The 25,374-nt window shown below is 37.6% G+C and overlaps 1 protein-coding gene across 2 annotated transcripts in view; it reads right to left on the reverse strand.

Annotated features, from left to right (window-relative positions):
- The window catches only part of chchd3a (coiled-coil-helix-coiled-coil-helix domain containing 3a), an 83,480-nt gene that overhangs the window by 45,770 nt on the left and 12,336 nt on the right, over window positions 1–25,374 (reverse strand). For both annotated transcript variants that reach the window (XM_037696015.1, XM_037696014.1), the window contains exon 5: window positions 10,614–10,794. In XM_037696015.1, coding sequence (XP_037551943.1) covers window positions 10,614–10,794 — 181 coding nt within the window. The remainder of the gene's footprint in view (window positions 1–10,613; window positions 10,795–25,374) is intronic.

Here is a 25,374-nt window from a genome sequence, read left to right on the forward strand (position 1 = left end):
CGAGGAGCTTTCTCAATTCAAAGAGCAGAGAGTGAGAGATACAGGTTATAAGGCTGAGTGAGATAAGACACACACACACACACACACAAGACACACACACACACACACACACACACACACACACACACATATATGTAGATTGGCAGTTCACACCTAAAAACCTAAACAGTAGGTATTTGTTCCTCTAATTCACAGTCGAGGCCCCTCTGTTCCCATCAGGTGTGAAAACCGGCTGGGGATCTGTTTTAAAGTTGCATTATATGTTTTTGAAAGTGGGAATCTGAGGCCTCCTCCTCTGTTAAGAGATGGCTTTTCTCTTTTTACATAAATTGCCTCCTTCACCCCCCTCTCAAACCATCTGTGTTCTGTATTTAATGTATTCCATTTTATTTTATTGTCCATTTAAAAAAGGACTGGAAGAAAAGAACAAGACACAAATACAAACATTCCTCCAATTCAAAAAAAACTATCAGAAGGTGGTATCTGCTCGTGCAAGCTTATTTTACACTATTCACAAGCATTAAAAAACAAAAACACAATTTAAACAAACAAAAACTATACCTCACTGTCTGAAATATATATATATTTTTTTTAAACAGGATTATTTCATCATTATTATTTATAAAATAAACTATGCTCAAGTTTGAAGCTTCTATCATTATTGTTTTTATTAACTGACAATATATTTAAAACTGGAACCAGATCTGGACTACAGGGCTGTAGTTCAAGATTTTTTTTATAACTGATTTTATAATATTAGCAAAATGTGGTTCATTGTTACTATACTAAAACTATAGAAAAGCAGTGAGAGACCATAAGATTATATTATACCATTATGGTTATGGTCTTATAAGTTGTCTATATAGTTCAGAATTATTGATGTCTACAGAAATGCTTAAACTATACGGTACACACCACATTGATGACTTCTTGACTTATATATATATATATATATATATATCAAACAAACTACTGTAGATACTTGTTTTCTTTATCCTGGAGGACACTGCCTCCAACTTTTTTTCAAGTTGTATTAAAACAAAAACCTTTTATGCATTCAGATTTTATACCCTACTATAAAGTGACTAAATCTGTTTAAAGATATGTTTTTTTCTTGACTGTTTCTTTCAAATACCACCAACAGGCACCAATTTTTAACTCAGCAAGTCTCCTTTAATACCTGGTACATTAAATTGTCAAACCATTATCAGACAGGGCCAGTCGTCTGTATCTAAAATGCAATTCAAGTACACAATATTTTCTTAAAAAAAAAAAAAAAACACAAAAAAAAGCAGGATATTTGCTAGATATTCCAGTTCTGTGAGGGGTGCAATTGAGAAGACTACTAAGGTGAACAGAGCAGGTGGGGGGCCTTGTTGCATTAAAATGTTAAGCTTCACCAGAAGTGATTTTGAAGGAAACCAAGCAGCAAATAGAAAACATTTTAAGAAAAGTGTTTACTGACTTTTTTTAAGCTCTGACAGGTTGAACAAGAAGAAGGGAGCAAACACATATTCTTGGTTTGTTCCATTATCCCTTGCTGTGAAAGCTGAAATTGTTAAAGAAAAATAGAGCAAATGAAAAAACCTAAACATCTAAAGGGTTGGGACTCAAACCTGCTGCAACAAAGATTTTCAACGTTTTTCAATATGTTTTTTAATAAGTTAAAAATATTTAATTTATAATACAGTAGTCCCTTGCTACTTCGCGGTTCGTTTATTGCGGACTCGCTCTATCACGGTTTTTCAAAATAAGATTGGACATGACACACAGTTGGCTGACTGATGTATGAGCCACACGACCTGAATGGAATTTTTATTTAATATAAATTATTTGTAATTACTTAACACCTGCTGCACATTTGTGCAGCCCAGTGCTGCAGAAAAAGCATCCTATTGCACCTCTGCACAGCCCTTACTGCAGGATAAACTTCCTGCTGCAGCTGATCAGCTGTTCACTGTGCAGTGGAGAAGTGGGTGTGGCCAAGAACGCATGCAGGTGGCAAAGAGCAGAGGAGGCAGGGAGCTGAAATCACGACATTCTGTGCTCTTTAAGAGCATTTAGAGCAGGAGTGTCAAACTCACTTACAAAAGAGGGACAAAATTAAACCCTTTTTCAAACTAAGGGCCAGTTTCAGAATTTAAATTAACTCAAGTCGAGATACCCAACATCTTTTCTTGGTTGCAGGTTCCTCAACAAAAGTTTGGTCTCATTTGACATTGTCTGTTGCACTTTTGACATCATAATCAAAGATCAATGAAAAATTAAAGTGATAAAAGTAGTTTATGTTTGAAATATCATCTTGGGGGCCAGATAAGATGTCAACGAGGGCTACATTTGGCCACCGGGACTTGAGTTTGACAAGTGTGACTTAGAGGGGTCTTCAGGGTATGGAGCCCCCGCGATAAACGAGCGACTACTGTAATCATAGATATTTGCAAAACTAAAATAAGAAATAGGAAAAAGGGGTTCAGATTCAAAAGTTTTTGCATGTGAACCCAAGCCCTAAAAGCATCTCCTTCATCAAATTTACTTTGAGAGTTCACTTGGCCCAACGTAAATCTAAGGCATGATCAAGCCTAATAGTCAGTCACATGTTCTTTTATTAAAACTATTTTTACTCATTGTTGTCAAAACTTGGACAGGTTTGTTAAGATGTTCAACATTTGAAAGCTAAATACAGTGATTTGAATAATATAAAGGTTTTATTTTAATCGATTTGAGCAGCTAATATTTGCACACTTGTTGCTGAGGAGTAAAACAGCATGTGTGAATATTTCGGATGTCTTATTTTTTTAAAGGTAAAACTTTAAAACACATTTAAAGGAAAACTGAAACGTGTACAAAATATAAACACAGTTAAACTACTTTTCTTTGTATGAATTTTAAGAGACCCTATCTCGTTGCAAAATCTGACACCAATATTACACTACACGTGCATAAGGGTTGAAAATAGTTCTACCTAAACTCTTACTACTCTAAGATGCTTTGCTGCCTAATTAACAGCCTATTTATAAAAAACGAAAGTAGAGTAAGTAACAGAAAACATTCTGTATGATCTTGAAAAAACTGAATATCCTGTACTATTAAATTTGTCAGGGCAATCCTCAATGAAAATGTCAAGGAGCCAAGTAAAACACGGCAAAGTAAATGTAAGATTTAAGTGTTTGGGACCAGTTACTACTAGTAGACAAGCCATTACTCCACCCAAGCCACTATTTGGAGCAAGCAAAGATTGATGACTCTGGGTTTGATTGAAAAGTCTGCCTGAGGGCTGGAGCTTGTGTCTAGGTGAGAAGCTATGGCAAGTGATTGATTGAACACGGGACCAGCGTGGTTCTGTGGGGAGCAGAATTGTTGAAAATAAAAAGAGGGTATGGTGGAGGTCTATGATTTCATTAAAATACATATATGTGCACTGACAGATGGACATAGACTGAGGATAAGGCAGTTCTGAAACTTGTGCACGTGGAGTGTGCATGAATATTTCAGACGCACGAACCGACAGCACCTAAAGACAAGTCTACGTTTACCATTTATTTATATACTTGTTTCTTCATTGCATTTCACTGTTAACATGTCATTGTTCATTTGTTTCTTATGTAATCACACACTAACTGCCTCATTACTAAACTCAGGTTTGATAAATTACTTACTCTTTGTCTACACCTGATTTTCACCAATTTTACAAATAAATGCAAATGTAGGAAGTAAATACAGTCATCACATTGCCATTTAAGCAGATGATAAAATAATTGAGTAAAATGTGACTTTGACTTTCACAGTCAACTGCAAAACTCTGCTGAACATATGTCCTGATGCACGCTCAGTAATCCAGGTAGATAAATCTAACAAGGTTGAGTCAGGCCCTCTTCTTCAGAACTTCTCCAGTCTAACTGAAGAAGTCTTTTGGATAAAAGACAAAACGTTGCAACAAAGAAGAATCCATCCAGAGGATCCAACTCCACCTAGTTAGATCTGAACACAAGTCAGTGTAATCAAACAAACATAGCTTTAAAGCTTATTTGCATGTCTATCATTTAAAAGTAATCATTATTATTATATTTATATTAATGAAGGTTAAAGTATTATGTAATATTAGGCAAAACATAAACTCAGTTATGCTTCTAACTGACATAAAACCTCATGTTTACGCTTTCGTTCCCATTTTCGTTATTTGGTTCCCCTTGAGCGACATTACATGTGTGACCATTGGTGCTGAACGTGTTCCCTTCAGACAACAGAACCTTGGAAACCCAACATTACTGGCGATGACAACAAACACCCCTGCCTGCAATAGTGTGAAGTTTCAATTACCGGTAGACTTGCTGGCTGGCTGCTGCCAGTCAGCCTGACAGGAAAGGGAATGGCTGTGAGAAAAGCACTCCCACTGGGGTGGTATAAACCATGAAGCACCCTAGATACACTTGGCATTTATCATAAAACAAAACATTTATGTATTCATTATATAATCAAGACAATTTTTTTTTTTAAATAAACATACAGCAGAACAATCAGTTTATGGAATAAATGTAAGCAAACAATAAAAATAGTAATAAGTATTGTAAAACAAGTGACTTTTTGAATTAAAGAAAAAAAAAAACATTGTACAGTCAGATCTATTCTGTTGTTGTTGTTGTTGTTGTTGACAAGTTTCGTCCTTTATCCAAAGGATTTCATCAAAAAACATCTTATCACCAGCAAACTGGATGGTCCACTATGTGAGTGTGCTGCTGCTTGTGGGACTAAGTTTGTTTGTGGCTCCTCAGACTGATGAAGTACTTTGGATGAAGGATGAAACCTGTCGCACACACAAAAAAAATAAACCATCCAAATGACCTGACTGAACAATGTTTGATATTTTTTTTACATGGATTATTGAGCATGAACTTTGGTGTTTTGAATCACTTTGGCTATGGCTGCCTCAGAGGAGTTGACGGGGGAGAGGGTGGGTCCCAGGAGCCATCTTATCACCAGCAAACTGTATGTATGGGGTATGTATGGGAGTGTGCTACATCCAGAAGACTTGACTGAACGATGTTGGATTTTTTTTACCTGGCTTATTGAGCAAGAACTTTGGTGTAAAGAAAATAACTTTTACTATAAAAGTTATTTTAGCTTTTCTGAGTCAAAAGGGGTTCATTTGTTGTGACCCTTCACAATTTTCTAAAATTGTTTTTCTTGACCAATTAATAACTTGACACTTTAATGATATGGCAATTGTTGAATCTGCAATACACTTAAGTTCACAATTTAAACTCAAATAACCAGAAACTAAATCAATAAAAACTAAATGATAGCCAATCTTGGTCTAAGCTAATGTGTCGAGGCAAATTTCTTCAAAGCATGTCTGTAATTGTTGCAGCTGTGGTTGTGAAGGTTATGGCCATTATAGGTGAGCGTAGGGAGTCATAACTGCTCATAACCTGGCCCTGATTGTGAGCGAAGAAGAAGGGAACGTATGGGGTCCCACCACTCACCGTGACCTGTATCCTAATGAGCGGGACGAATCAATGGAAGAAGAACACGAGCACAGCTGCCACAGGGAGAAGAGTTATTTTTCTGTCACAATAAACATGTGAGCAAAGTTCATTTCAATTTATAGGGTCAATATTATAATTTTAGATTTGATCATTCATTTTAAACACAACACACTTTATTTTTTATTATAAAAATATGTGTAATATATCAATTCTGAGCCACAACTTTTATTTTAATTTCCTTACTTTTAATGGTGACAGGTGTTTGAAGAAGCTGGTTATAATGTGCTTTAAGTCAAATGTGTTCACTTTTTTTCTGCTTCTACAGTCTGTTACAATTAAATCTAAAAAAAAACAAAAAACAATAGCACTCCACAACTCTCTACATTGGCAGAAGAAAAGCTTAATTCATACACGATTCTTCTAACTTTGTTCCATGACAAGAATTGGTGGAAAAATAAACATGTAAATGAAGAAAAACCAAACGGTTTGATAACTTTCACCTGTTTTTATCACTTTCTGGGAGCAGAAAAGAAGAAAACTCCTAATAATCTCAGTCAAGCCTATGCTGTAATTGGATTAAAATATGTGTTTTGGCTTAAATACTAAAAATCACACCAGGGAACAAAAACATGCTAAATTGATTATGCTGAACAGGCCTTTCTAATTCCAACACTATACTGTATCTAAATGTTTTGAAAGTTCAATGCAAGCATGTAAATTGGAGTAAATGTGTGTAAATGAATGTGTGCATATAAATGAATGTACAGTGAAATACAGACTAAATGTTGTTTGAAATGTTTTAAAAAAGGCACAAAAAATTTAGATTATTCTAAAAGACTAATCAATTGCTTGGGGATTTATGAGTAAACCCTCTAAAACATGAGATGGAAACAGGTTTGCTTGAAAAGTAATGACACAAATCTCTTTAAGCGCTATTGGTCATCAAATTATGTGCTTAGTACAGCAGGCCATAACTTCTCCTTTGAGCTCTTAATCACTTTATCGACTTCGCCTAGCAATCAAAACTACTTTCACCTTCTAATTACTAAGGCGTGTGTGCTGTACAATAATGTTTATTTAATTTGCAGCGTGACGTGCAGGGGTGTGTGCTTATGTTTAAAAAAAACCTGTGGGGAAAAAAAAATAAATAAATAAAAAATAAATAAAAAAATTAAAAAAACCTGTGGGAAAAAAAAAGCAAATTATCCATCTCAGAAGTTCATTTTCTTAGAAGTTCTTGTCTGTATGCTCTTTTTCAGCAAAAAGAAATGAGGTCTCAGACTAAAGCAAAAAGAGACAAAATAAAGGATAGACAGCATATGGAGACACATATGTACAGTATGCATGCGCACACATACACACGTTTTATGTTTCATCAAAGATGAGTTTGCTACGGGGAGCGAACAATCCTGGAGTTGGACAAACACAGTGAAATGACAATGAATGGAAGACGTCTTGGGTGAGAGGTTGTCTTTAAAAACGCAAAAAGTCCATTTCCAGTTGAAAAGAACATCGGCTGTGTGGCAGCGTCTGACTTGACAATTACATAAGCTGTGCAAACAGAGCTGCACCTCCACTGATAACCCGTTGAATTCTATTAAAACTTCAGCACTCCAAAGAACGCTCTTATGGAAGAAATTACCACACAGACTAACTACAGTATGTGTGTGATTTTAAACAGCAACACTTCTGACAATGTGCCTTTTGCAAGAAAATAAAGAATAGAAAACAACAAATGTTTAATAAAACAAAAGATGATAACAAAAAAAGTCTGAAACCAACGCAACCGCAGCCTTTTCTGTGTTGTTTTAGGCTGCTAATGGTCTGGGGTTAGCCTTAGAGCTGAAAGAAATGGCTTTAAAGTAGGAAAAGTTACCAAAAGTACTTTAGAATGATGTAGGCTTTAATAACCATAAGAATTTACTGTGATACACTGACTGCACACATTCATCCAAACCTGTACAAAGCATGTTACTTCTATATCCTTCCTTCTGTCTCCAGCTTCCATTGTCCCACTCTCCTACTCATATTAATTACTTACTTATTAATTACTTACTTAAGTTAATATGTTAATCATGAATTAACATATCTGATCTGCTGATCTGTTTCAAGTTACTGTGTTCATTCATACTCATCTGCTCACAGACTCATGTTCGTGCTGCTGTTCGGCGTATTGTTTTTATTGTTTTTTTTGCTATTAGTGCTTAGCATATTTTTAGTTAATGTTTTTCATAGTTCATATCTTAGATCTTATTACCGTTTTCCTTTTACATTTTATTGTTGGATGTAACTGGGACTCTGTGTACACAATTTCGTTCCACCACATGTAGCACATGCAGTGCGAATGACAAATAAACAAACTCTGACTCTGACTGTAGTACTCCCTACCACCTTGTGCTTGTGCATATAGTATTTTTTTATTTATTTGTGCATTCTGCTTCTTTTATGATTACTATTTCATATGTGTCTTTTTTTCTGTATAATCAGAACATGCTACTGGATGCCTCAAATTTCCCCCAATTTATTCATTCATGCATTCATTCGTGAAAGAAAAATAAATAAAAACAAAGAAAGAGAAAAAATAAAGAAAGAAAAAGAAGAGAAGGAGAGAAAGACAGACAGAAAGTAATTAAGTAATTAGTAAGTACGCAAGCACGTATGTTAGTAAGTATCGGTACTTACGCAAGTACGTACTTAAGTAAGTAGGTACCTAAGCAAGTACGTACCCAAGTATGCAAGTATGTATGTAGGTATATTTATTTATTATTAACCTTTATTTAAACAGGCAAATCCGATTGAAATCACAGTTCTCTTTTGCAAGGGAGGCCTGGACCTGAAGGCAGCATAGCATGCATGTTTTTAGTCTGTGGGAGGAAACCGGAGTACCTGGAGAAAACCCACACAAGCACAAGAAGAACATGCAAACTCCACACAGAAAAACACCAGGTCCAACCAGGGATTGAACAAAGGATCTTTTTGCTGTGAGGCAACAATGCTAACCACTGAGCCGTCGTGCTGTATATACGCGTATGTATGTACATATACGCGTATGTATGTACATATACGCGTATGTACGTACATATACGCGTATGTACGTATCTATCTACGTATCTATCTACGTATCTATCTATCTATCTACGTATCTATCTATCTATCTATCTATCTATCTATCTATCTATCTATCTATCTATCTATCTATCTATCTATCTATCTATCTATCTAATCTATCTGAAATTTGAACTGATGACTCATATTGTTTTCTCCACAGATGCTGAAGGGAAAAAACATCAAATTATGGACTTCCCCCCCTTACCAATGCTCTTCCATCTCCTTTTGTTTCAATCATAGTCCCGTTCCAAATGAGATATTCTTCATATACTTGTCCTATGGCTACAAATCACATCAACGCGTCGCTCTTACTCTCCCAACAAAATGATTAATTTTTCTATTACTGAAATAGGCATGTGAAATGAGCTATATAATCAATAGAGTAGGTTTGTAAACAGAGGCCACACTCCAGGGAAAATGTGTTTTAGTAAACAAACTGCCTGTGTGCGGTGGGAATGTTTATCTGAAAAGGTTTACTAGGGCAATATAGAGAAAATAAAGACAAAAGCTGAACAAAATGGCACTCTTCTTAACAGCAGGATGAGCAGAAAGCGATTTAGATGAACACAATACTGAACCACAGTAGGAATGATTGCTTACTGTATCTTATTGTGACTTCATGAAGTTTACTATGAAATATGAAAGTCCTCCGAGTTTGTTTTATGTGAAGCAGCTTTAAGGACTTCTGTTTGTGTGTCTTTTTTGGCAGTGAGTTGACAAAGTCGAAGCACTTCTGTGAATTACTGCTTACAGCAATTACTGCTTATAGCACAAACATCTGTCGCTGTGCCAACAATGTCCAGCAGAGAAGAGCCAAAAGGTATAATTCTGAGCAGGAGACTGTGAAATAAAACGTCCTCTTACAAATTGCCCCCGTCTGTGAATTTGTGCTTGGAAGGTCAAACAATTAAAATGCCTATTTGATAATGTGCCACAGATTTCTATTCATCCATCAGCTAAATATGCTTATCCTTTCGAGGATCACATGTGGCAGGAACCTGTTCCAGCTGACTTTGAGCAAGAGCCAGTCAATCACACAGCTGACACGCACAGAAACAACCATTCACACTCACATTCACGCCCGCCTAACTGACAATTAACCTAATCCATGTCTTTTGACAGTGAGAGGAGATTCAAGGCACCGAGGGGAAACCTCTGCAGGCGCATAGTGAATATCCAAATATCTGCTGCCTGCTATTTTAAACCACCTCACAGCCCATGGTGCAGAATTATTCAACATATATTTCATAATAGATTTAGATGTCTGATATTCCCTTAACAAAATGAACACTAAATGCACACTCATGCATGCAGATAAAGGCAGACAATCAGAAAAAAATAGAAAAAGAAAGGAACAACAGAAATGTTTATTGCACACCCAGCTACAATAGCTAAAGTCATGAGATTTTATAAATCTAAAAAAAAAAATGTTTCTCAGATTATAAAAATGTATCCATGGTAAAAGAAAAAGTGGAAAATGAACATGCACTTGAGTGTTAACTGAATGAATGAAAAATTATATAGTGAAAAACGTTAGGGTGCATTTAAGTTCAATATATTTTATATGATCAAATCATACAGAGAAAGCAGTATTTGTAAATGAGCAGTACCAGAAAATAAATGCAGTATTTGCAAATAGGCAATAATGACATGAACAACATAAAAATAAATGCCGCTTTTTAAACCCTAACTATGATCTGTTGAATATGTTTTACTCAAAACTGAAGTTAAACTACCTTAGTTATGTACCAAAAACTTGGATTATGGGGAAAAAAACTAAAGCAGCTGTTGAAAGCAGAAAGAATACCCACATTATGTTCTTTGAATTATTATTTTTTACAAAATCTAAATGCATTATTTTCAACTCGTTTCCTTTTTTTCTTAAATAAATCGATCAATGTGGACTCCAGTTTTAGTCATCATCACTTTCACTCTGCAGATCAATTTTCCATATGAAATTCATCAGTTTTGTGAAATTTATTCAGAAAAAGAATCCAAAAGGTTTTTTGTGAAAACACTTACAAGTAGCTGAGCTCGGAGCCTCTCATCCTCAATGGTGATCCTTTCTCTTAAAATGGCCTGCTGGAGGCTCTCTTGGGTCAAGGCTCTCTCTGCAGACAACATCCTGGACACTTCAGCCTGGACTTGTGATTGGGTTTCAGCCTGAGCTTGTGCTGATGCTCGAGCCTTCTCTGCATGAAACCTGTATTCAATCAAAAACAAATATTTGAACATTTTCACCTCTAAATGGTTGCTAGAACTTTAAAAAACACACTCAAATGCTGAACAACCTCTAGAATAAACTAACTCTGTGTAATATCAAAACACTGTAAGCTACATAATTGACACTCAAAGAAACATGAAGAAAATTTGACAAGTGATCTACAATAAAAATGCACAGGCACTACACATACATATTAGACCAGAGGTGCCTAAAAGTTGGCCTGCCAAGCCGTTTGAGTTGGCCCGCCAGGAGCTGTCCACATTACTACAGTGTTTCCCTTACATTATAGAAGCAGGGCGCCTCGCCCTGTCAACAGAACCGAGCACCCTGCCCATCAACAACTGCCAGCACTGACATAGCGCTAAGCTAACAGCATGCAATACCGTACATACGTGCTGGCTCAAAAACTATGACTAAGGTGGTAGCGCTCTGTCTACCCGCAACCCTCATATTTTTTTAATTTATTAAATAACCCATGAGCCTTTGCCGCCAAAGCAGACTGACTCGCTCGTCTAAAAGAAAAAAGGTTTGCAGGTCACCACACTGATAGCTCGAACAAGCTCTGAGTGAGTCAGCTTCAGTCTGATAGTGAGACTAATTTGAGCCAAACACCAGCTTTATGTTGCTCACTAATGCCATATTATTGTTGCTGTTAAGTTGTGTTGATGTTGGACATGCACTTTTTTACATTTTACACTACATATAATTATAATTAAAGCCAGAAATTTAGATATTTGTTTTAATTTCCTATATATGTCTCACCGGTAGTTATATTTTGTGTTCTGTAATGTTCTTTAGACAGAAAGGAAAGTTAAATAACTGTATAAAAAAAAAAAGGACTTTACTTAAAGAAGTATTTGCATTTTGTGCATTATATTATTGCATTTGGCCTGCAGCCGTCTCATAGATTTTCATTTTGGCCTTCCCAGGGAAAAAGTTTGGGCACCCCTGCACTACATAAAAAAAGTCACACAACCTAAAAAGGAAAGCACCTAAAATGGTTCCTTCTGGCATTCTCATTTCAACTTTGTGAGGAAATCTTGACATCATTAATCACAAGTCATTGTTCGCGCTTCTTTATGTATGAATAAACCTTCACTTCACATTCAAAACAGTCCTTGCGGTTCAATGAGACTAACCTGTATAAATAAAGGTTGAATGAATAACAATTTTAACAATGTGATGGTAAGAGTATTATTGCTTTAAATGAGAATAAAATAAAATAATAATGTCATCTATAGGACAGCAAACAAGACCCTATAACATTATATAAGTAATGCCACAAAATCAATAGTTGTGGTTTCTTAACTCTGTATCATTTCAGCATCAACATTGTGGTGAGACTGTAAAACAGCTTAAGTGATGAGTCAGCACCTGTTTATGGCAGTATATTCAGTCTAGCTGCAATGTTTAAACACAACTGGAGATGGTAGAAGGAGGTCTGTCTGACACCTGAGTATAAGTCAAATTGGGAATCCTCGCAACATATTCTGCCTGGGCCACCTTCTTCCATCCTTTCTTTCAGCAAAAATAGCAGGGCAGCTGGGCCCACTCTCTCTCAACATGCCAGTTTTCTTTCTCTTGGTTACTGATGTGCATCTTTGCTCCCCACTCATTTTCTTGAACTCTAGGAAACATCTACAGTTTAAGCTGCGAGACCTTTTACCAGAACTCTACAGAGTGCTTTTTCCAGTGCTGTAGAGACACGATGGCTGGAAAAGGAAATTGCCTCACTTCTTACAAGAGGCAATAATGATAGTTCCACTGTCAGAGGCACAGAGGGGTTCTTCTCTGTTGATTGGCAAGTTGAAACTAAAGTTTAAAATGTACTATTTTTTTGTTTTGCATTTGTGTTAAAAGCAGGTGCTCTTCTATACAATGTCAACGGAGATATTCTGAAATAGCAGCTTTCTTTGAAATAGCTTTATTCGTGTAGTCTCATGAAACTTTCTGTCTTTTCAAATAGCATTAAGTGCTTTTCAATAAAAGACCAAATTTAGGAGAAATTGTAGCAAGTTGTAGCAAAAGTCCTGCCAGTATCTTCATACAATGATGTACATTTTGATGCAATTTGCTTCTCTTCACCTGTTCTTAGTATTGAATAAATACCAAAATAGGCCAGCACTGAAGAGTAATGCTCAATAATCCAGGTAAAAAAAAAAAAAAGTTCAGTCCAGTCATCTGGACGGTTTCTTTTTTTTGTTGAGACATTTCATCCTTCTTCCAAAGGACTTCATCAGTATGAGGAGTCACAACAAACTCAGTCCCACAAGCAGCACTGGCATAGTGGGCCAACCAGTTTGCTGGTGATAAGATGGTGTCTGGGGCCCACCTTCTCCCCTCGTCAACTGCTCTGAGGCAGCCATAGCCAAAGAGGTTCAAAACATCAAAGTTCATGATCAATAATCTTGAGTTCAAACCCAACAGGTCTCTCTTGTAAATGAGTCCTCGAGGTTCAACGGGATTAACCTGTATAAATAAAGGTTGAATGAAAAAAAGGATTGATGAAGTCCTTTGGATGAAGGATGAAACGTCTCAACTAGGCCTGTCGCGATAAACAATAAATCAATTAATTGCATTAGAAATGAAAATTATCAACCTCATTTTCATTTATCGGCTTTATTGTTTCTTCGTCTCTCTCTTTCTACTGAAGACACTGGATGACAAAAGGCTCAACTCTGGTGCTCTTCACTGACCCCTCCCTTTCTCTTTTTTTCTTTAAAATCTGTTTTAACCATCCAAAATTGCGTTTTTGGATCGTTAAAAGCAGCTAAACTGAGAAGCTAAGCTACAAGCTAAGCTAACAGACCCACCTCGAGAAAAAACCTCCGTCTTGTCAAAGCTCCAAAATTCACGGTTGAAACCCGTGCCTTCGTCTAAAAATTTGATTTTCTCTGCAAAAAGAAGCTGAGAACTTGTTTACCAATTTTTTTATTAAAAGCTTTGTGTGAAAAATGCTATGCTAAAGAGCTCAAACCACACAGAGCGTCCGCCATTTTGAGAACCAAAAAACAGGACACAGGAGCGAGACACGCTGCTCGCTCCTTCACTATCCATCCTTTGGTTCAAACTGTCTTATACTGCCATAGTGGTCAACAAAAGGTACTTCACACAAAATTAACCAACATTTCTTCTTAAATTTGACAATAATTACCGATTATTGTCAAATTTCAAACAATATCATTTATCGCAATAATTTCTGAGACAATTAATCGCCCAGGAAAATTTGTTATCGTGACAGACCTCAACAAAATAAGAAACCATCCAGATGACCTGAGTGAAATTTGTTGGGCTGAAGAGTAACGGTTTAAACACCTTTAATGCAAAACTTGTGTATGACAAAAAGGTACCGGTGAGAATAAAGTTGTTGCACAGTTTAAATAAAGTGCAAGTAATTACACAGAAGAGCCGTTCACCCATCAATAGAGATGATCAGTTCTGTGAAGCAATTGTTTAGACAGAGGCAGCACATTCTCCGCAGACGCAGGACCACCGTTTGAACCCCGTCACGCGGTTCTCATAGTTGCCTAGCAACACACTCCCTATTCGGCGACAGTGCGCTTGATTGAATAAGGCAAAACATCCCTGAAACCCCTAAAAGTGATCTTCTGTGAGAAATCAAACAGTCGTGGCAAGGTACAATAAACAGAGAACAGAGTGTGAGCACCTGAGTGAGTTATGACAGACGGAATGAAGACAGCGAGGATCTTCATAAACGTCTGCCGAAGAAAGATGCAGGGAGCTCATAAAAGATACAGCTGATGAGAAAGATGATGCCTGAGAGTAACTGGGAATGTTAAATGATTGCAATGTTGGAAAATTATATGATACAGTTTCTTCATTTGAATCTCAGCCATGTTCTTATATATAATGGTAACAGTGAAAACAACGCTGAACAATATTAGTGTTCTATAAACTGAACTTCTTCATCACAATGAATATATATAGCTTTATAAACACAAAATGTATAACTTTTTTACAGTTCACCCAGGTTTCATTACTGCTTATCATGATCATTTAAAAATACAATCTACGAACAAATAGTTATAAAAAAAAAATAATTTCTACATCTTGGCTCTGCTAGTCATGTATTACAAGCGCACAGTAATCTTTCAAATATATATTTTTTTATCTTTTATAGAAAAACTCATTTATGTCTTTAGTCACCTGAGAATATAGGCAATATATAAACAGTGACAACTGCTGATAGACAGGCCGGTAAAAGCAGCTCACCTATACACCTTTAGCTGAGACTAGATGACAGTTAGAAGTAATTGAAGTATGCCTGATGCCTTAAATCTGCCATGCTATGTTACTAAATGTCAGAAAGCAAGGAGAAAGAAGAGAAAAAAAGGAAAGAAAAAGAGTTAAAGTAAGTAGAAAGCGCGAGCAGTGGCGACACGACATGTTTGGCCCTGAGGAAGTGAAGCATAGAGTGGGAGAAAGAGATGGAGGGAGACAGAGAGAGACCAGCCATGTCCAGTCTCACAGTCCACTGGGCTGCGCACGTCAGCACACTCCATCCATCATCAGCCTCACGCACACACAGACGCACGGGGAGCCTCCTAATGGCCTTTTACATTCACCATTTCCCCCACAATCCACGCCTCCCTGCCTGTACGGCTAATGCATCTAAGCTACCTTTACTCAAAGAAGCCTGGACAGTTGCTACAACTATGACTGAAAAGCAACAATAAACAAGTTTTTTTCTTGACAAAAAGTATTGGATGGTACTTATGCAAGTCTGCAAAAGCAGCTAATTCAACCGTTTGACATGTCACTTTTTGATTTGAACTACTGGGAATATGTGTTTTTATATAGAAGACAGTTTGAACATACTGTGTTCAGAAATACTCTGAAAGTTTTGCAAAAACAGAAAAATTGCTGTTTTACTTTTAGTTTGGCGTTTTAAATCCAAAAGAACACAATTTTTAGGAAATTATTTTATTTTGCCACATTTAAAACAATTATTTTAAAACAATACATTATGCTGAACAGATTGAAAAAAAGCTCTTTTTGTTACTTTAAAATGTAAAATTGTCTTTAGTGAGGAAAAACGGCAATCTGGTCAAGAGAAGGTAGGAGGCTAAAACAATAAATAAATAAACACAATAGAAAAAAAATGAGCTACTGACTTCCTCACAAGTGCTAACCCAAGCAAAGACTGCTATCACTAGCTAGATGCTATCTGTCTGCTTCACCTCTATTGCTTTCCAGTCATTATTGGCCTGTCTCTGGGATATTGGACACATTTTTCATTCGACTGTAGAAGATTGGCACTAGGAGGGAGCTCTGACACAGAGAATGGTCGAGTCAGTCAGAGGGAGCAAGTAGACAATAGCTGAGCAGGGGGAAAGAAACGTATTGTGCTTTAGAGGATAAATTGATGGGGTGGGGTTGGCATTGGGTAGGGGAGGATAATCTTCGCTAATTAACCGTTGTTTTGGTTGTTCATTGGACTGAGTCTCAAAACAAAAAGATGGAAAGACAGAACATGGAAGGTATGGTAAGTGGACTGCACTTGCATAGCACCTTTCTATCTGATCAAGATACTCAAAATGCTTTACAACACAATCTGTGTCCACATTTACCCATTCATACAAAGTCTAATCAGAGTTTTATCACATTCATACACCGATGGGAAACACATCGGAGGCAATGAAGGGTTCAGTGTCTTGCCCAGGGACACTTGGGCATGTGACTGCTGGTGGAATCGAACCCCCAACTCTTGCACTGGAGGACGACTGCTCTAACCAGTCAGCCACAGCCGCCCAGATATAATTAATTTAAAAAGGAGCACATTTGGTTGAATTGTCTCTGCCTTTTAAGAGTTGACCTTCAACAACTTCTGTACATTTTTAAATCACTGAACAGTTCTGCCCCCTCCTATCTCGCTGATCTGCTGCAGCCGTATGGCCCACCACGTTCTCCGAGGTCTGCGGACTAGTTCTCTCAGTTCCAGAAACCCGTCTTAAGCGCAGAGGTGACCGGGCCTTTTATGTCAAAGGCCCAAGACTATGGAACGAGTTGCCTCTGCTTGTCAGACAGGCCTCCTCCTTCTCGGTTTTCAAATCACGCTTAAAAACCTAATACTATTCCCTGGCTTTCAACACTGTATGATCTGTGTTGAACCTGTATCCATCACACTGTGTTCGTTTTTACGTTATTATCTGCTATTATTTTGTTTTTATACAAACTGGATTCCAAAAAAGTTGGGACACTAAACAAATTGTGAATAAAAACTGCATGCAATGATGTGGAGGTGCCAACATCTAATATTTTATTCAGAATAGAACACAAATCACAGATCAAAAGTTTAAACTGAGAGAATGTATCATTTTAAGGGAAAAATCTGATGTTTCCAAATTTCATGGCGTCAACAAATCCCAAAAATGTTGGGACAAGTCCATTTTTTACCACTGTGTGGCATCCCCCCTTCTTCTTACAACACTCAACAGACGTCTGGGGACAGAGGAGACCAGTTTCTCAAGTTTAGAATTAGGAATGCTCTCCCATTCATGTCTAATACAGGCCTCTAACTGTTCAATCGTCTTGGGCCTTCTTTGTCGCACCTTCCTCTTTATGATGCGCCAAATGTTCTCTATAGGTGAAAGATCTGGACTGCAGGCTGGCCATTTCAGTACCCGGATCCTTCTCCTGCGTAGCCATGATGTTGTGATTGCTGCAGAATGTGGTCTGGCTTTATCATGTTGAAAAATGCAGGGTCTTCCCTGAAAGAGATGACGTCTAGATGGGAGCATATGTTGTTCTAGAACCTGAACATAGTTCTCTGCATTAATGGTGCCTTTCCAGACATGCAAGCTGCCCATGCCACAAGTGCTCATGCAACCCCATACCATCAGTGATGCAGGCTTCTGAACGGAGCATTGATAACAACTTGGGCTATCCATGTCCTCTCTGGTCCGGATGACATGGCGTCCCAGTGTTCCATAAAGAACTTCAAATCGTGACTCATCTGACCACAGAACAGTCTTCCATTTTGCCACACTCCATTTTAAATGACCCCTGGCCCAGTGCAAACGTCTGAGCTTGTGGAGCTTGCTTAGAAATTGCTTCCTCTTGGCACTGTAGAGTTTCAGCTGGCAACGGCGGATGGCACGGTGGATTGTGTTCACCGACAATGCTTTCTGGAAGTATTCCTGAGCCCATGCTGTTATTTCCTTGACAGTGGCATTCCTGTTTGAGGTGCAGTGACGGTTAAGTGCCCGGAGATCACGAGCATCCAGTAGAGTTTTACGGCCTTGACCCTTATGCACAGCGATTGTTCCAGATTCTCTGAATCTTTTGATGATGTTATGCACGGTTGATGATGATAACTTAAAAGTCTTTGCTATTTTACGCTGGGTAACACCATTCTGGTATTGCTGCACTATCTTTCTGCGCAACAATGGTGGAATTGGTGATCCTCTTACCATCTTGGCTTCTGAGAGACACTGACACTCTGAAAAGCTCTTTTTATACCCAATCATGTTGTCAATTGACCTAGTTAGTGTTAATTGGTTTTCCAGCTGTTCGTTATATGCTCAATTTCCTTTTTCCAGCCACTTATTGCTACTTGTCCCAACTTTTTTGGGAATTGTTGACACTGTGAAATTTTGAATCAACATATTTTTCCTTTAAAATGTTACATTTACTCAGATTAAACTTTTGATCTGTCATCTATGTTATATTATGAATACAATATTGACATTTGCCATCTCCACATCATTGCATTCAGTTTTTATTCACAATTTGTTTAGTGTCCCAACTTTTTTGGAATCCCGTTTGTAGTTTGATTTTACATTATGTTATTGCCGTGTGCTTTACCTGTTTGTTTCTGTGTGTACAGCACTTTGGTTGGCCCTGTCGTTGCTTAAAGTGCTCTATAAATAAAATGGTATGGTATGGTAACAAGGGCACAAAGAGGACATAATATGAAAATATTAAGTTGTCTATGCTTTTAGGTGCTTGAAATACCAGTAACTAAAGTTTCAAGAAATAACAACTGTGGCACTTTGTTTGGCGCCACCTTGACTTTCCTGCACTCACTCCATCTTTATGTGGGATGTTAAAACCTTTCTGTTTCTTTAGGTTTTTGCTTTTCTATCAAACTGAAGATTACAAACAGCACTTGCATAGTGTACTTAAATAGAACGAGCCAACAATGCTGCACCTTTAACCTAAATATAATCTCACAAAAAAATGTAAAATTAATTGGCATTTGCCAAATTTGTTTTTTCCTGGTAGGAATAAATACATCACTTTACTGTTTTTGATTAATCAGTTTTAATAGCATTTTACTATTTGAAAAATTAGCATTTACAAATAGCAGCTGTTAAAGTTAACCTCACTCACCAGCCATTTTAGTAGGCATACTGACAACACAAATAGCTAATTAGCCAATCATATGGCAGCTACTCAATGCATTTAGTCACTGAGATGTGGTGAAAAAGACTTGCTGAAATGTAAACTAAACATCAGGATGGAAAATAAAGGGGATTTAAGCGACTTTGAACATGGTATGGTTTTTGGCACAAAAAGGGCTGGTCTAAGTATCTTAATAACTGCTGATCTACTGGGATCAGCAAACACATTCTTCAGAGATGGACAGACTAGTTCCAGATGATAGAAAGGCAACAGTAGTTAAAAAAAAACTACCGTATTTTTCGGACTAAAAGGCGCACTTCAAATCTTTTAATTTTCTCAAAAATCGACAATGAGCCTTATAATCAGGTGTGTCTTTAGTATTAATTCTGGTTGTGCTTACCGACCTCGAACCAAATTTATGTGGTACATGGCGCAAAAAAAAAGCTGTCAAAATTAACTTGTTTCGCTTAATGCGCCTTTTGGTCCGAAAAATATGGTACTAGTTATAACCAAGGTATGCGGAACATGGTTTTTGAATGATTCTCATTTCATGTTGATAGTTGCATTACTCCAGCATTAGCCAGTTTAATGAGCTATACGCAACATGATTATGTATTTAAAAAAGAGATCACCATTATAAGTATGTGGCCAATTATAGATAAAAGAAATGGGATTTTTCTTTTTAACAATAAAATATCAGTCAAGTATTTTTCCTATTAGTGTGGTATGTGCGAGTGAAAACTCTCAGGCTAGGTACTGTGTGCTCACTCATAAATAATGTACTTCTAGGGTTATTAAGCACCACTGATTGTCCAAACTCAAACTTGTCTGGCAGCAAACTCAAACGTGCTTTAGTTAATGAACCTCTTAAGTATTTTTGTAAGGCATTTCATTAGGATCTCAGGAAATAAACTTCTAAAAAAAATGCATAAATGTAAAAATATCAACGTATTTTTTTAAGAAACTATAACAATGTTATTATTTTATGTCTATTTTTAAGAATGTCTGACTTAAATAAAAATTGCTCATTTTAAAATGTATGGGTGGAGTTTTCAAGACCGTCTATGTGATACTCAAAGTTCAACTTTGGTTTGTTTATGAATGCATCTGCATATTGGCCAATAACGGTAATAGTGGGTATGATCAAAATTAATTAGTCATGATCAAAAAAGCAAGACAAATCCACTAATCCATCATCAAAAAGTGGTCAAATTGTGACTATTATTACCCTTAAGGCAGTACCTAAGGGATCATTTGAATTAATGCCTTCTGTCTTATCTCCTGTTTACTCCCCATCTCTCATCCCGCATCTTCTTCCTAATCTCACCCATTTCAAACTTCCGCCATCCAACGTTCATCTTTACAAGATGCATTTCAGTGCAGGAGTGGACCAAAATGTCTGGTAAGCTTGCATACCAGTGCAGACTAAACCCAGGTGCATTGAAACAAAAGCATTTAAAGACCCAATGCAATATTGATGCTAGAAATATTGTCTCAGAATGTTGGCTATGAATATTTTATGCATGTATGCACTCTCTGACACACATGCTCAAACACACACACGAACACATACATGCACCATATCTGATTGCGGTTTCTGTGAAACAGTGAAACAAACTTCTATTTAGATGTGTGCTGTGACCATACACCACACCAGGATGTAGTTTTTGAAACTGATGCCGGTTGGGAATAACCCACAAATATCTAAAACACTATAGTGTTTTAGCATGCATGCATGCATGCATCAGGATATTGAGCATACAGCAACAGAACATAGCAACAGATTACATAACAGGACACCAAAAACGTAGAAACCGACAAAAACAGTAATGGATAACAACAACAACTGCAACATGACCAACACAGTGTGATGCACACAGACTCAGCACAGATCACACAGTGCTGAAAGCCAGGGAATAAAAGTGTGTTTTTAAGCGAGATTTAAAAACTGTGAGGGAGGGGGCCTGTCTAACGAGCAGAGGTAACTCATTCCAAAGTCTTGGGCCTGCTACAGAGAAGGCCCTGTCACCTCTGCGCTTGAGACGGGTTCCTGGGACTGTTAGGAGCAACTGGTCTGCTGACCAGCATGCATCAGGATATCTAAAACACTAATTACTTTTTAAGCTTCACTCAACAGTATTACTTCTATAACTACCATAATCTTTTGTTAAAAAAAAGAAAGAAAAAAAAGTAACTTTCACCTTTAAATATCAAAACTAATAAGCATACAAGCCTTTTTCTAGAATGGTATTGTAACAATAGGCTGATATTTGTGAACCCGATGGTGAAGGAAGGCAGGGACTCAAGATAATATAAAATAAGGAATTTATTTTACAAAACAAAAGAGCTGACAGAGCAGCAAACTTGCATAAACCAGGAGATGAACACGAGGAGCAGACTAGGCATCATTAGTGATGGGTCTAACGACATTGAAACCTCGGTAAATGCACCGAGCAAACAAGGCGAAGCCCCGTGTCGATGTGCGTATCTCTTTAAGCAAAACCATGTGACCGATACAATTACTGTATTGTTTGGTTGTGAACGTGCCACATTGTATTTATAAGGGAGAAAATGTATCGACGCATTTGTGAGTTTTGTTGGATGGAAGTAGTTTGTGTTCTTTGCTTTGCATTGGTTTTTGGCTTGTCATCGAACACCATGGATCAACTAAGGAAGAGGAAGTTTTCTCCCATGTGAGATCATTTTAATCTTATGACGGAGAATAAGGTAAACGATTATTCCGTTCTTGTTTCCATTATTGATCATTTTTCTTTTGGGTTATTCTAATTTCTTTCTGAAGGATATTTGAATTAGTTTATATGGATTAACTTTTATTTCTGTTGTAGGTGAAATATAGGATTTGCTCCCAGGTGCTGTCTTATCGAGATACAAAGATACATCTCTGAGGCGAACACACCAAGATCACAGGATTTACTACAATACTGGAAAACGCAAATATTAAATTACCCTACCTTATACAAACTTGCAATGAAATTTCTATGTACGCTGTCATCATCAGTGCCATGTGAAAGGGTGCTCTCAAAAGCAGGAGAAATGGTTTGTAAACGACACAATCGCCTCAACCCAAAGACGTTACAGCAGCTGATGTTTTTAAATAAAAATGTGTAAATGAACCTTGTTCAGTTTGTTTCCAGTCTTTATTGAATTTGCCTGCAATTACTTTTTAAATCCATCAGACGTCGCCATTAAGTGATACAGCAACACAGTTTCAACACAGTGTCGACAGTTTGGGAAATGTGCCATACATCCAATGAGGCCTCATCTGCCCATCACTATGTATCACATGGAACAGGACAGGACATCACCAGTGGACAGATAATGCCAGGACAAGGACTGACACACAGACACACTCTTATATACAGGAAACACCAATTAGACCAAGTGATGACACATGTGAGTAATCACAGGTGCCAGAGAAGGAGAAATAGGATACAAGACATGAACATGACACAAGATGGGGCTAGATACTAGAGAATCACAAACCCTACAAAGAGAAACAGAGGACCAGGTGGAACACAGACATAAACAGGACACCAAAGACAAAACCACAACTCCTACAGGTATAAGTTTAGAGACCTGAATGCGATCATTCTGTGTTGTATCTAAACATCTTTTAAAGCTCAACTGTGAGTTGATAACATTAGATAAACACAATCAAATTTATTAAAATAGGTTTTTACAAGTAGCAGCTATATGAAGACATTAAACAAAGTCAACAAACGTAGTGGTTTATAAACCAGCAGCTGGCAGCAATTTTAACAACGTTCAACAATTGATGAATTATCTTTTGAACATGTTTTTATTTATCCACAACTCATACAGTTCTGTTTTTAATTATTCTTCACACAGCATTATTAATGTCATTCTATTATCATTTCTATGTTGCTGTGTGATAGCTGTTTAGTTAGAAGATAGAACTACGTCTGATAGCTTTGATTTTTCTTTTTAAACCTACATTGTTAGTTGAAATGCAGAATTTATTAGAGTGATCATTTAATGGAGAAGAAATGCATAAGTTCTGAGAGAAGGTCAGTGTTCTCACTCAGAAGTCTGACATGCAATTATACTGCACAGGCCAAAAAACAGACTGCTCAACTACATACTGAAATAATGGGCAGAAGTTTCACAACAACAACTAACCTTTGAGTGTTACAGTTGGACTCTAAAACAAAAACATTCACACTAAAGAAAAGAGTTGGAAAGAAAAATGGAATGTGGCCAAAATAGAGGACAGCAGACTGAATAAAGAAACAACAAATTAGGAAATGTTTTGGGGAAAAAAAAACAGCAAAAAGAAGGTGGTGAATTAACAATACATGAGGTGCAAAGTGGAGGAAAGTGTCTTGAAAAGTAAAAGATAAAAACAGGCACCGTAACAAAAAATGTGTTAGGCTGAGGGGAAAGAGACGGATTGGTGTGAGAGTTCTTTTACCCTCATCCCACCTTCTCTCTCATCCTTTTCTGAGTTGTTCTGCTCTGATGCCTCACGGAGAAGCAGGAGAAGCAAATCTGCTCTCTGCACCCGCTCCTTTCTACAAATTAGTTTAGGCTCCACCTAAATAAACTTGCAGCTCAGAAGCTTTTACTTCACTTCTACCAGAGCAAAATATGTAAAGCCAGATTTCTGGAGTTCATTTATGGCCCTACAGCCAAACAGATGGAATCGTACCTAATCAAAGTTCCACAAATCCACAAAATCCCATGAATTTTTTTTTTTTATACAGAAATATTGCATTGGACAAAATTAATGCCATACCATACCATACCACTTTATTTATAAAGTACTTAAAACAGCAACAAGGCCAACCAAAGTGCTGTACAGACAAAACAACAGGTAACACACAAAGCAAAATACAAAATGAGGTAAATCAGAATATAGACAAAAAAAAACCCGATACAGATAATGATGACAAACCAGTGCGGAGCATACAGGATCAAAACACAGATCATCTTGTGTTGAAAGCTATTGAATAGTAGTGAGTTTTTAAACGGGACTTGAAAACCGAGAGGGAGGGGGCCTGTCTGACAAGCAGAGGTAACTCGTTCCAGAGTCTTGGTCCTGCTACAGAGAAGGCCCTGTCACCTCTGCGCTTAAGACGAGTTCCTGGAACTGTGAGGAGCAACTGGTCCGCTGACCGCAGGGAGCGTGGTGGGACATACGGTTGTAGCAAATCAGAGAGATAGGGAGGGGCGACACTGTTCAGTGATTTGTAGACATACATGAGTATTTTGAACTGGATTCGAAAGTGAACCGGTAACCAGTGCAGTGAGGCCAAAACTGGTGTAATGTGCTCTCTTTTGCCTGTACTGGTTAAAAATCGGGCTGCTGCATTCTGGACCAGTTGTAGTCGTGCAATGGAGGTCTGACTGATACCAAACAGGAGCAAATTGCAGTAATCAAGCCTAGATGTAATGAATGCATGTATTACTGTCTCCAGGTTATTTTTTGACAATATGGGCTTCAGTTTAGACAGCCCCCTCAGTTGGAAGAAGCATGATTTAACAATCATGTTTACATGATTGTTAAGTTTCAGGGAAGGGTCCATTATCACGCCCAGATTAGTGACTCTGTGTTTTTCTGACAGGGTTAGAGCGGAAAGGTCGATGCAGTGGTTTGTGATTGTGTCGTTGGGAGGGAACAACATGACTTCAGACTTCTTTTCATTGAAACTTAAGAAATTTAAAGCCATCCAGTCCCTGATGTCAGCCAGGCAGTTGAGCAGCGGTTGAATAGAGCATGTACCATTGTGTCTTAGGGGGAAGTAAATTTGACAGTCATCGGCATAGAAGTGGAAGGGCATGTTGTGTTTCCAGAAAATAGCACCAAGCGGCAGCAGGTATAAAGAGAATAGGAGGGGACCCAGTATGGACCCCCTGCGGAACCCCCCATTTAAGCTCTGCCTCTGCGGAACTAAAATCCTTGATGGAGACACGAAAGGATCTGTCAGTGAGGTAAGATCTGAACCAATTGAGGGCTGATCCTGTGACACCCACCCACTGCTCCAATCTAGCAATGAGGATCTCATGGTTGATTGTGTCAAAGGCGGCTGTGAGGTCCAACAGGACAAGCAGCACAGAATCACTGGTATCTGTGAATCTGAAGATGTCGTTAAAGACCTTCAGCAGGGCAGTTTCAGTGCTGTGGAGAGGTTTAAAGCCAGATTGGAAAAG

The sequence above is a fragment of the Nematolebias whitei genome, chromosome 22 (genome assembly GCF_014905685.2).
Source record: "Nematolebias whitei isolate Nwh7 chromosome 22, NemWhi1, whole genome shotgun sequence".
Classification (NCBI taxonomy): domain Eukaryota; kingdom Metazoa; phylum Chordata; class Actinopteri; order Cyprinodontiformes; family Rivulidae; genus Nematolebias; species Nematolebias whitei.